The sequence below is a fragment of the Eleutherodactylus coqui genome, chromosome 5, assembly GCF_035609145.1.
Source record: "Eleutherodactylus coqui strain aEleCoq1 chromosome 5, aEleCoq1.hap1, whole genome shotgun sequence".
Classification (NCBI taxonomy): domain Eukaryota; kingdom Metazoa; phylum Chordata; class Amphibia; order Anura; family Eleutherodactylidae; genus Eleutherodactylus; species Eleutherodactylus coqui.
In genome coordinates, this window is record NC_089841.1 from 135,524,817 (window position 1) to 135,538,698 (window position 13,882).

Genomic DNA, 13,882 nt, shown 5'->3' on the forward strand with positions numbered 1-13,882 from the left:
GAAAAATATTGGACTTGGGACTTCCCAATCCTGTATGTAAGGCTTGTATAAGGTGCCAGTTATACAGTGATGTGTAGTGTGCATCATGAACAAGGTGACCCTTTTCCAGAAGCTGTCCCTAACGTGCTGTAAATAGTACATGGTGTCCTCTTTTTCTCTATGTCAGTAACAGCTGGTTTTATCGAGGGTAAAAAAAACAAAAACTATTGAACTACTGTGGTTGAAGAGGAGCAGATAACTGTGTCCGGTTGGTTTCTAGTCCTTGTTGGCCGTGCTGCTAGAAGCCCTCCCTCTACAATAGCTTTGTAAATAGTCCCTTCTTCACTCGCACAACCTCTCCCATCAGATAGCAGCTAATCAGCAATGGAAAATTTTGGGGGGAAAAACTGAGTCCTTTTTGTTAAATCTGGAAACTTAAGTGATATTTTCCCACTCCTCTGCCCTAAGAGCATCTTAGGAGAGGTTACTCATCAGCCCTTATAGGGACATTAAGCACCGAGTGGTTAAAAGCCCCTTTTCTATCCACCCACCTTCAGTGTCTTCCTGTCCCTGCCAAGACCAACAGACTTCAAGATACGTTTGGCTGGCAACAAGGCTATTCCTGAAAATCACTTTGAACTTGGAGTTGGAAAGCTGAGGGTGTCTCCTCCTGTTGGCAGCTCCTCCCGGGCTCTGGAGGTGGAAGACATGGGACCTGAATTAATACACTGTGCTGCTAAGTTGTTTAAGTGCCGCCTTGCACAACAGACTCCCTAAATACTTCCAGAGTCGTCTTCAATCTGCAACTAGAAGTTTGGTCCCTGGGGAGAAGACTAAGGGCTGGACAAGGGCAGAACCCCTAATGAATATTCGAGCAGCTAAGAATTAGGAAGATTACAGTGTAGGTAATATGTATATGAAGGAAATAAGCCCTAATAAATCAGATAGTTTTCTTAGAAAATTACTTTTGGAAAAGCATCAGAAAAGATCATTTTGGTGCTGGGAACTTAGTGATTCATTAAGAAGTGATCATTATGGATGAAAGCAAAGTTATAGAGGATAAGAAAGCCTCCACTTTTAAATGGATTCTGTTATCCGGTTCATGCTGTCTAAATCACGGGCAGCATGAACCCAAGATGGCTATGCACACTTACCCTGTGAATGGACAGCTGCACCATACATACTCATGACAAACATTGATAATCTCTAAACAAGAAAAATGTACCACCGCAGAGGATGGAACGGGCATACCATACGACAGGTTATCAAATGCCCTGGAAGACCTAATATCCTGATGCTCCTTTAATCCCCTGGTGTTCATTAATTGAAAACCGTGTTTACAATAGTTCTCCAAATCATGTGAGTAGGGAGAAAAGTGTAAAGGCCCATTTAGACCCAACGATTATCGCTCAAAAGATGTCGCTCAAGCGAACGATAATCGTTGTCATTTACAGCGCAAGATGAGCGATCACCTTGCATTGCCAGCGGAGGATGCAGCAAACAGGCTGGGTGTCCCCGCTTGTCTTCTGCATCGAGCTGTTCTCGCTCCGAGCACCTGGCTGTTATACAGCCGAGCGCTCGGAGCGGAGGATGCAGAAGACAAGCGGGGTGTCCAGCTGGTTTCTGTATGGGGCGCCCGGCTGTTATACAGCTGAGGGCTCCGAGCGAAGAATGCAAAAGACAAGCAGGGTGTGAATCCCTGATGAGGCTCATTGTTGTCTTTCAGCACGCTGAAAGACAACGATGAGCGATGGCATAATTAAAACTGCACGATGTAAGTGCAGTTACACACAACGATTATCGCTCAAAAGAAGGCTTTTTTGAGCAATAATCTTTGTGTCTAAATGGGCCTTTACTCGCCTTATTAAACCCTGCAAGGACTGCCAGGCCTATGCCTAACTAATATGGGGCAGCCACCCTGAAAAGGGAAACCCTACAGTATCTAGAGTCTGCCCCTAGTGGTAAATAGAGTCCCCGGCTTTAATGTAACATCTAAGTGTAGCTTTTTTTTCTCCCATTGATGGCAAAACAAAAAAAATGCTTGCAAACATCATTAACCCTTTCCAATCCACTGTCTGACGTGTAAAGACATTCTGATTGAAGGCTGTACAGCTCCGATGTCAGAAGACGTCCGGCAGGGTATTCTTACTGTAGATTACTGGCCGCTCTGTTGTCAGGGGCCTCTCCAGCATGTCCCATACCGCAGTACTGGCTCTAGCCAGCAGATGGTGCCATTGTATAATAGCAGAAAGAGAGAGCCCCCTAGGAAACCCTGAATCCAAAATTGGATTGCAAAGGGTTAAGACCCTAGTATCTTTCAGAAAAATGCTGCGTGTGAAACCAGCCAAAAGAGGAAATCTACTTATAACCGATACTAACGGATGTTATTTCTATCTAAAAAAAAGAGAAACCTGACAGAACTGAGGCTAGCTGAAGACAACTGACATTTTCAGTGTCCTAAAATTACACAGGGATCAATGATGGTGATAAAGGAAACTTAGCTGTACATTATCAACATAATAAAATAACAGAATGTGGAGGGAGTACAAAAAAAGAATACAAACACTATATACAAAGAACCAATCTGTATCACACCTTTTTATAAGCTTAAAAAAAGGAAGTAAAATGCTACTAATGACTAAGGTTTTTCATTCGCGCTAGAACCTGCCAATTTCTGCAGAACTAGATGTGTATGTGGCTTCTTGACTCACTTGATGGCAGATGTTAGGAAAGATAAGGATTGGGTAGTTGCGTTTTGAAGAACCAATAGATAACCTGCAACAATTGTGCGTTGAGTGTAGAAGCTTGCAGCACAAGTAGTCTACCAAAAGTTTTAAAAGCTCCAACATTTCGTTATCATTACTGCACCCTTACTCTTATTATATCTCAGCTATTCTCTTGACATTTAGTGGTGGATACCTTGTTTGTTATGCAAATGCTAGACTTATAATAGCAGAACTATGGGTTTCCTCTTTTAGTTTTCAATAACAATTCAATATCCCAGACAGACAATGGTGATAACAAAGAGTAAAATGTACATGGGGCTTCATATATTATGGCATTCACTCCAGCCAAGTATCAGGATTGTGGCAAGTAATAAACCCTAAGACATTAGGAAAGTGTGTTTTAGGTCATGAGTAAACTAGAGTATATAGGTAAAGATGATTCTAAGTGGATGGCTAATATAATCGTCCTTGTGCTAATTATACTGTGGCAGTTTCGTTTTCAGGTACTGGCCTTATGGCCAGATATACATTCCATGTAGCATGATCCAAATCAGGGGTTGAAAGGATGAGCGACATTACAATCCCATCCAGGATGAAGAAGGGGCTGTTGAAGGATCCAGACATAGCGGACCTCTTTTGCAAAGATGATCCAGAGTCAATATTTGTAGATCTGCATGAGATCGGACATGGCAGCTTTGGAGCAGTTTACTTTGTAAGAAAACTTTTTCATAATCTGTTGTTTTTATTGTTTTTATTCTTTTGCAGTGCTGCATTTTTCCTCCTTTTTTTAAAATCTTTTACTTAATTAGGATTGACATTCCAAGAAGTTAAAGTGGTAGGACACTGTTACATAGTCCGGACAGGAGAGCGGGTAATGGGGTTATTGACTGCTTACTAATATAGTCTTCATAGGTACTGCTACGTTTTCTCTTTCTATAACCACGCTCCATTGCCTTCTGTTCTGCCAGCACTGCCTCTCTATTCTGGAAATGGCAACTGATGGGGGGTATGTGAGGCATTTCTGTTCATCAGTGCTTCCCATGGAGCCGTAATGGGCCTGTGCCAGTTTCCTTTCTGGATGCAGGTCTGGGATGAATGGGAAACTGGTGCAGTACATCTGCATGGGAGGCATTGATGGTCAGGACCGTACGACATGCCCATTTCCAGGATGGACGGGCAGTACTGTTGGGGCCGAAGGCGAGGGTGTGTGTGGCTTTAGAAAAAAACAGCCACATACTTCTGAAGACTATATATTAGTAAGTTGTCAAGAACCCTATTAGCAACTCTCCAGTCTTGGCTATTTATTAGGTGGTTACCCTCCTTTTTAAAGAATTGCTGAATGAAACAGTATAAAGGGGGTCTCCAGGACTTTTACTATTGATGACCTGTCCTTGGGATAGGTCATCAGTAGTTGAGCGGCGGGGTTTTGCCACTCAGGATCGCCACCGATCAGCTGTTCACTGGACCAGCTGTTAGTGTGGACAGCTCTGGAAGCAAATGGTGCTATCCATATTGCAGCGGCCTGGATTGGTACTGCAGGTATAGCTCTATTGAATACAGTGGGGGCTGTGCCTGCAGTACCAACCCAAGCCACTGCAATGTTGACAGTGCTGTCTGCTTCCAGAGCTGATGGCTGGCTGACAAATGGGTGATCTTTGGGGTTCAGAGCCGCAGAACCCTGTTGGTTAATCAATAATAAAAGTCCTTGACATCCCTTTTAATAAAGGTCTGTTCTCTACACGCCAATGTTCATTTAGCCCTAAGTGGCCAACTGTTGTACATAGTAATTCCAGAACTTGAGAACAGACTCTTCACAAAACTGCTTTGATTTCCATTTTCAGTATGGATGTGATATGTCATCCATGCTAGGTCTATGATCTGTATTTCAATATATTTATCTACTCCTGTCAATGTGATTTTTTTTATTTATTTTTTATTTTTTTTATTTTATTTTTTTTATCTTGCCTTTTAAGGCTTTTTTAGACAGGTGTATTTCACATCTATGTATTCAGTGGACAGCACATAATACCTGTCTTAAAAGGGAAGCCATTATCAGCTATATAGAAGCGACTTTACATCTTAGGTCCTTTTTTAAAAATACTTTAATCTTCAATTTTTTAGGCTACAAATACCACAACCAATGAAGTGGTGGCTGTTAAGAAGATGTCCTATAGTGGGAAGCAAATGAATGAGGTAAGAGCCTGTCACATAGTTATGCCCATGAAGGTGTAGGGGGCGAGGTTTCTTTACTTTTTTCTTTTTTGTCCCACAGAAATGGCAGGACATACTCAAGGAGGTCAGGTTTTTACAGCAGCTAAAACACCCAAACACAATAGACTACAAGGGTTGCTACTTAAAAGACCATACGGCATGGGTGAGTAGTGGTGCTGGCCTTTTATCTACTGCAAGAATACCTTCAGTCATGTATGCAGTTTTGTTTTTTTTTAATGATATATAGGTTTGCAAATTTGCTATTAAGTTTGCAATGTAATTATTAACTTTGGAAATCAAATTACAGTATAAAGTCTTATATATTAATGTATACATCAAATCTAATTGCATCCTTATTGCTGTATGTATGGGAACAAGTACGTAAACCCAGAAGTAGGGTAGGGTTTAATGGCCAAGTTGACATTGATGACCAGAGGTGCCTTATCTTTTCTGGTATGAGGTCTACATTGTCATACTGAACCACTTTTCAAGGGCCACAAAAAAAGGGGTTCTCTCATCAAATGAACCTCATACCCACAGGATACTGGCTAAACATCTGATTGGTGGGAGTTCAACCGCTGGAACCTCCACCAATTCTGAAAAAGTTCCTGAATGAGTAGAGCGGTGGTTGAACATGTCCATTCATTTCAATGGCACTGCAGGAGATGACCGTGGGCACTCTCTGCTCGATTCATTTCAAAGGGCCTTCTGAAGATGGACAAGTGCTTGAACGTGGCGATCTTCAGAAGCCTATTGAAATAGAGTTGTGGTGCAGATGCTCAACCCCCCCCCCCCCCTCTCCCATGATCAAATATTTATCCTGTATCCTGTGGATAGAGAATAACTACATTTGATTGTATAACACCTTTAAAAGGGGGTGTGACCTTCTAAGACATTTATGGAATATCAAAAGTACTGTATATGCCCTAAATTCTGATAGGAGCGGGTTCCATTTCCAAGACTCACACCTTTCAGGAGAATGGAGATCCCCTTCTCTCACAGTGAGATTGCAGAGATGAGGAGTCGTGTAGATGATGAGTTATTGCTAACAAACTAGCATTTTACAACTACCATAAAGTGCAACAGAGAAAGCCACATGCATAGATGGCCACCTATAACTCATATACTCCTTTCTGGGGGGCTAAATAGAGGTCAAGGAGACCAATGATCCTGCTATATGGGAACCCAGAGATTGCTACATGGTGCACCATTAGTGCTTGCCTGTCCGTACTCATGAACTGTGTGCCACTCTTCTCTCTGACATGGAAACTACATGTGAGCGGTCGAGGATGGTTGGGGACCACACACAATAGCATTACAGGCTGCAGGTTGTGCACCCCTGGCACAGACTGGAGATGACATGTAGCTATTAATAGGTATGAGTTTTGAAAGATTTATTTCCTGTCTCCTCTGTGTCATGTGACCAGTGAGGAACAAATTGGCGCAAACCTTTATTCTGGCCATATACATAAAACGGCGATCTTCCATAAACCTATAAATATGAAAACTTTGAAGAATGTTCGATAATCAGCTCTTATCTTGGGAAGAAAGAACTGGCCTTGCTGAGATCCAAAGTGCCCAGTCCCTGTTTCTTCACGTATCAGCATTTTTAGGGGCAGTTTGTTGCCCTCATGCGCATTAGATTGCCAGTGGATTCCAACGACCCTTTATTTTGTGTGACCATCTTTATATTTTAAAAGGGAGGTTGCAGATCATAGAAAACACTTCTCAAAATACTTCATCCACAACCTGAAAGCTCAGCTTTAAAGGGATTGGCTGGGTGTTATAACCACGGTTTAAAAATGGATATAAATCTGTTAAAAAAATAAATAAGTAGCTGTACCTCCCTGTCTTCGTGTGGAATGGCTATAACCTTGACTGCTCCAGAGGCCGCAGCGGTCAGATACCATTCACCTGAGATATTGGCTCAGATGCTAGGAGCCATAATGCCAGAAATTCTTATACGTTTCGATTGCTGGGAGCCCACCAGTCATTGCTGGGAGCCCACCAGTCATTGCTGGGAGCCCACCAGTCATTGCTGGGAGCCCACCAGTCATTGCTGGGAGCCCACCAGTCACTACAACAGAGTACCTGAAGCAGCTGTCACTGAAAGCTGTCATAGAGCTTCTGTGGGCCTGTCTTCAGCTAGGAAGCGAGGGACGCTCCTGGATGAACACTTCAGCTGCTGCTTTCTAGCGATCAGGGTGGATCTCTGCTCCTGGACCCCCAGTGATAAAAACATTTAACATGTCATAGGAACATGTCAAATGTTTTTGGAAAGTACAGTTATGCTTTAAGGAGAACAGGTGGTTTCTGAGGTCAAAAGCTAAAGCAGTAATTGGAATGGGTGGATTGTAGTACCTAGAAGAATATAGATTTTTTTTTTTTCTCAAGCTGCTAATAAATAAAAAAATAAATTAAAAAACATGAGGTGACCCATCACTATGTATAGGACTATAGCAGAGGTTTATCAGTTCAAAGATCTATATTTTTTTTCTTATGTTCAAGCTTGCGACTGATATTCACAATTATGTCTAATTCTTTACTGTAAAAGTGGTGAGGCTTTTTTACGGTAAGGCTCCTCTCATAATTGCCCCAGAGCTTCTGTGCGTTTACGTTCTTAAAAATTGCAGCCAGCATGCCAGAAGCTGGATGAACCCCATTATAGTCAGTGGGAGCCTTTTTGGTTCTAATGGGATCCAGCGTGTGTGTTGTCCTGTGGTTCTGGCATTACATTGTTCAACTCCAATGATGGCAGTGAACAATGGACATAGATAGACCTTAGGCCCTGGGTGCAGGTGTGAATGTGCTCTTAGAGTGGTGAGATTACAAAACTCTCTGCCACCGAATGTTGAAATAGTTTATATTTTTTAAAGGGGGTCTGGGTGGCTTTCTTTGGAGTAATATCTATCATGGGTGATGCGTTCTATTGGAGATAGGTCTCAGGCCCTGGGATGTATTCTGATACATATATTTGGACTTTAAATTCCCCTTAAAATAAGGGATTATGTTGCATTTCTCCTGAATCAGCGTTGCAGGGCCATGGATGCTACTTGGTCTTTTTTTTTTTTTTTTAACTGCTATTTACATCCACCTACCTACTAGTGTTGCTGTATTGGTCAAACATAGGCCATTTTACACATGTGCATTTTAGTACATTTCATTTCAGATTTTAACTTCTTTATTTTTTTCCCCCCTTCATTCACAGCTGGTAATGGAATACTGCCTGGGATCTGCATCAGATTTGTTAGAGGGTAAGCGGAGTAAGACCTAGTACCTGAACAGATACTGCTGTCAGTGTGTTGCATGTAAAATATAATGTTGCATGCTGATGAATTCTTGTTTTTGAAAGATTTAATGTCCTATAACCATATTCACGGTTATATGTATGCATATGTGTAACCGAAAACCTGTGCAATGATGCCATGCCATTGTATTGACATACAAGTGATTTGATGCACCCATGTAGTTGGTATTGAAGAAGAGTTGAACCTAAAAATACTTTTGTGTTTTACAAGTATTATTTAAAATTATTAGACGAAAAGCTGTGTGACTACTCTGGCCATTTCAAGCATCTCTTTGTGTCATTGTAACGTGCGGCTCACAAATTATGGGTTGTTAAAGCTGCCACAGCTGCTTAAACAACTTTAACCATTTCCATAAAGAAATTAATTTATGCTAAACTGTAGGGGGAAAAAACACATGTACCGCACTTACATTGATCTATGGCTGCTAAACAGAATTTATAAATAGGAACTTGAGTTTCTTGGTTACATTTAGGCCTCGGTCAGACGAGCGTGTTATTTTGCGCGCCTTTGTGCGGGCAAAAAAGCGCGTTAAAGATAGAACCTCAATCTGTATAGGTGCAAGCTGCGCATAATTACATCATGTGATGTTACAGAGGTGACAGGAGATGAGCGGACTCCCAGAGGGTTCCATTAATCCCTGCGGTGAGTCCCCTCATCACTGAACACTGTGACAGCGCTGTCACAGTGTTCAGTGATGAGAGACTGCAGTGAGGATGAAAGAATCACCTGCCACAGCTGTCACAGAGGACTGCGATGCCATCCCATTGCTTTCAATGGGGCCGGCAGATTGAAAGCAATGGGATGAAGGAGGGGCTTGAAATATAAGCCCTACCCCGCACATCAGCCTTAGCTGTAGAAAAGAGGGGAAAAAAATTAACTCGCCTAGAAGCACTGTCTGGCTCTTCTCCCCGTCCCCGGCAGTTATCGTCTGTATTCTGGTGGCCGGGGATTGATCCCCGCCTCCAGAACGCGCGGCCTCTGATTGACTGAGCACTGTGACCAATCAGAGGCAGCGCTCAGCTGTCATTCAAAGGCTTATATTTCAACCCCCCCCCCCCCCCCTTCAAAAAATAAAATAAAATAATCGCTGCAGGGGTTGCCTTCATCCCATTGCTTTAAATGGGGTGTCAGCAGCACCTGCCTCATTGAAAGCAATGAGATAGCATTGCGGTCCTCTGTCACAACTGTGATAGGGGATTCTTTCGTCCCCCGCAGGGAGTCCCATCATCACTGCACATTATAACCGTGCTGTCACAATGAAACTTTGCCCACTCACATGGTTTCTGCTCATGCGAGCAGCGCTTTTTTCCCCCGCACACATAGGCACGCAAAAAAGCACACTTCCATCTGAATGAGGCCTGAACACACTATTTTGCGCACATGTAAAAAACCTTCAGTCACACGCATTTTGCACATGCGTACAGTGCATTTTTTTCCGAGCACATAGGCGGGAAAAATGACCATGGCCTTAATTAAATTGTTTAAGCCATGATGTGGCTAGTGGGCTAATACAATTTGATCAAAATGTTGCTAAAAATCTCATGTTTACAGTTTTAGTTTTTCAGCAATAGATCAATGTAGAACAGGCATGTACGATCTACACCCTTTTTTTGCCCTTCTGTATTTTATACATGTCATCTATGCTCCTAATGTCTGCCGCCTTCTTGGAAGGACTTAATGTGAGGTGGAGCGAGACACTAAATATAAAGAGGTTTTCTCACCATATTTGCACATGAAATCACTGCAATTTTGAGGGTACAGCTGCTGGAACCCAAATCTCTAGAACAGTGAATTTCATTTCCTGTATGACCCCATGCATTCTTCACTGTCAGTCTCGTTTGAAATCTGTTTGCCATCCCTGTCTATTTTTTCTATTTTTTTTTTTTTTCTTAGAGCTGTGAGAAGTTATGGGATCAAAAAGTAAATGTTCATCCGATACCTCTCCTTAAAGGGGATCTGCCACCATGTTTTTGCAGCTGTCTCTGACAGCACCACAAGATGCTGATTACAGTGATATGTTTGCTGTGAGTATTTGTGCAGTAGTTTGGGAGAAACTTGCATGTTATTAGCAGCAACCAGATACAGATGGCTACATGAAGTAGTCCTCAATATTCATGAGCGACAGTTAGCCCTGCCTTCCAGCCGTTGATTAACATCTGTCTCTCTGTACACAGTAATAGGCAGACAATTATCAATCAGTGGCTGGAAGTCGGGGTGGGAGTGGCTAGCTGCAGCTCATAAATATCCAGGACTACTTCTTGTAGTCTTCTAGTGGACTAATAAAATGTAAGTTTCTCCTAAACTACTGCACAGATGCCTATAGCAGACATCACTGTAAGCCAACATGCCTACATTGTGCTGCCCTCAGTGAGGTCTTGGCAAAGATGGTGACAGATTCCTTTTACATTTCACAATTCTATATTTTTAAACGAACGATTAGAAGTAGTTATACTATATATTGCGCTGGTAGTTGAGGGGAGTTGTAAAATCTGTTAGCTAGGGCCTATACTAATGGAGATCCTGAATTTGCTGAATCCGAACTGTTCTGTAGGTGCTATAATCTACTATGTTGCTCACAGTATATAAATTGCAGAATGGTCAGGTTGCCTAAAATATAGTGTATAGCTAAAGTTTAAATCCGTTTTAGAAAATCGTCAGCTTGATACATTTACATTGATGGGAACATGGTGGTGTGGGAGTCCGAAGGGTTGGAGGTTCCTTCTCTAATGACATGTTCTTTTCTGTAGTACACAAGAAGCCACTTCAGGAAGTGGAGATAGCTGCCATTACTCATGGTGCCTTGCAGGGGCTGGACTACCTGCATTTACGCAATATGATTCACAGGTATGTAATATTTACCATGGTCACCAGGTAACGTGATACATTTTGTCATGTACACTAATTCTCAGCATGTGAATGTGTACACATGCCATGTCATTTTGTACTTAACTGCTATCAGATTCAATTCCCTTTACTAATCAAATAGAAACTACATGAATCATGCAGCGTGCATGTTAGCCCGTGTTAACATGCAACATGCTTTCCTTCTTTTTTTTTTCCTTTTTTTTTTCTTTTTTGGTCTAAAATACCTGACAACCCCATTATAATAAAAATATATAGTAAAATCTCTTCAAAAGATTCTGTTTTTAGAAGACCACATTTTTTGTGTGACTGCTCTTAATTTCCAATATATACTATGCATACCGACCACCGCAGTATTTTACTTTTACACGGCATGATTCTTACACCACATGACATTTCAGCTTCCACTGAAGCCTTTCTATTCTGGAAGTTAGTTGTGCTGCTGCTTGTTATGAGCATGAGCCGGCCTCTAGTGTGAACGGTGACTTATAAAAAGTTTTTGCTGTCCTCTAAGTTGAGTTTGAGATCCTCTGAGCCGCCTTAACAGATTTTGTTGCTTTTGATGGCAAAAATTATGTTGCATGTAGTGCTTTTTTTTTTTTCCATCAAGGTGACGGCCATATTGTCTGAACCCGATGAATCCCCTTTATAAATCATTAGGATCTGTTGGTGCTCACTATTGTACGGTACCGTAACATAGTAACATAGTTCGTAAGGCTGAATGAAGACAATGTCTATCTAGTCCAGCCTGTCTAGCCTCCTGTTTTGTTGATCCAGAGGAAGGCAAAAAAAACCCAAGAGCAGAAGCCAATAGCCCTTTTGGGGAAAAAATTCCTTCCTGACTCCCTAATGGCAATCAGACTGTTCCCTCGATCAACCCCTAATAGTTCCTACCTGCCTGTATACCCGGATCAACAAATAATCTTAGATTTATAGCTTATAATATCCTTCCTTTCCAGAAAGACATCAAGTCCCCTTTTAAACTCCTCTAAGGATTTTGCCATCACTACGTCCTCAGGCAGAGAGTTCCACAGTCTAACTGCTCTAACAGTAAAGAATCCCTTTCTATGTTGGTGATGAAACCTGCTTTCCTCTAAACGTAGCGGATGTCCTCTTGTTACTGTTGCAGTCCTGGGTATAAACAGATCCTGGGAGAGATCCTTGTATTGTCCCCTCATATACTTATACATGGTTATGGTCCCTTTTATAAACTGAAGCCACAGATATGTGAACAGAGACTTAGTAAAATAGTAAAATGCTTACTGCATAGCAGCCACAAGACTTCACACATTGATTGTTGCATTAAGCATCTCTGGAGTGCATGCTCGGGCCATTTGTCATTACTGGGACACTCGGAGTATGTTTTCCGAGCTCCAATCATGCTTGGAGAGCAATGATGAATATGCCCAAAGACAAAAGTATAAAGTCCAGCACATGTGAATCCATATAAAATACCAGCTCGGACAAGTGTCCTACGTATTTTGCACATTCTTGCTCATGCCTGCTGTACTGCTGGTTGGTCAATGTTTGCTTTTAGGGCCAGTCTCACATGGACTTCAGCACATTTGCGCAACAGGCATTGCGTATTTGCATGCTCATGTGCGTGTTTTACTATACTTTTTGCGCGCACAAATAAACACTCAACCGTGTTCCCATTTATTGGAATTGGCTATTTGGTGTAATTAGTTCAATATGAGCTCTTTTTCTGTGCAAATACACAGGAAAATAGAGCAGGCTGTGTAATTTATTTATTTTTTGCACAAACAAAATGTGCGTACAAAATACTCACATGAAAGAACCCATAGAAGTCTATTCACTGCGTATTGCGCGCGCAAATTATTTGTGAGTCTCCCCCAGCATTGTACACATCGCAACCCATATGTTCTGCTGGCAGAGATTGCATACGGGCTGCAATTGGCACTGCGCATACCCCGGATTATGATGTCATGGACATGCGCAGGCTGCCTTTTTTTTCTTCTTCTTCAAACTCCTCGCTCTGTGCACATAGACCGTGGTCGTAGCAGTGCTTCCACTCATATGTAGTGGCCGGCACTCATACTTGCAAGTAAAGCTCCCATTGGTTTCAGTGAGAGCTGCGCTCGCAATTGTGAGCGGCTGCTACACAGGGGTCGGAGCTGTGCTTCCACTACGACTCCAGTGTATCCGATGGCCACTGCCTGGAGAGCACATTTTAACCTTTTACTATGCAGATTTATGCCATATATACTTTTGGAAAGTTGAAAGCTGTGGACCTCTCTGAGACTTTTACAAATAGAGCGTCCAACACAAATGTAAACAGTCTAAGGATGTTGTTTAATTTTCTTGGCACATTTAGCATAAGGCCCCATTCTGTTGAATGTATTTACCAATAACCTGATGGAGGGACTGCACAGTAAAATATCAATATTTGCAGATGATGCAAAATTATACAAGCTGATTAATACAAAGGAGGACAATGTATGGCTACAAAAGGACGTAGATAAACTGGGGGCTTGGGTAGGAAGATGGCAAATGAAGTTCAATGTTGATAAATGTAAGGTTATGCACATGGGCGGGAGAAACAGATGTCACCAATATACACTAAATGGGGTACTGCTAGGGAAAAGTGATATGGAAAAAGATCTGGGGGTACTAGTGGATTGTGGATTAAACTGGAGTAACTAATGCCAGTGAGCTGCTGTAAAAGCAAATAAAGTCTTGGGGTGCATTAAAAGAGGTATAGGGGCGAGGGACGAGAACATTATTCTTCCACTATATTAGGCACTCATCAGGCCTAACATGGAATACTGTGTACAG

The 13,882-nt window shown here is 42.0% G+C and overlaps 2 protein-coding genes across 6 annotated transcripts in view; both read left to right on the plus strand.

The window, feature by feature from the left end:
* The window catches only part of LOC136627809 (uncharacterized), an 884,798-nt gene that overhangs the window by 538,313 nt on the left and 332,603 nt on the right, over window positions 1-13,882 (plus strand). The gene's annotated exons all lie outside the window — the stretch shown is intronic.
* Window positions 1-13,882, plus strand: part of TAOK3 (TAO kinase 3) — a 199,108-nt gene that overhangs the window by 60,105 nt on the left and 125,121 nt on the right. For all 5 annotated transcript variants that reach the window (XM_066603205.1, XM_066603200.1, XM_066603202.1 and 2 more), the window contains exons 3-7: window positions 3,197-3,417; window positions 4,827-4,898; window positions 4,978-5,079; window positions 8,125-8,170; window positions 10,972-11,068. In XM_066603205.1, coding sequence (XP_066459302.1) covers window positions 3,271-3,417; window positions 4,827-4,898; window positions 4,978-5,079; window positions 8,125-8,170; window positions 10,972-11,068 — 464 coding nt within the window. In that variant the 5' untranslated portion in view covers window positions 3,197-3,270. The remainder of the gene's footprint in view (window positions 1-3,196; window positions 3,418-4,826; window positions 4,899-4,977; window positions 5,080-8,124; window positions 8,171-10,971; window positions 11,069-13,882) is intronic.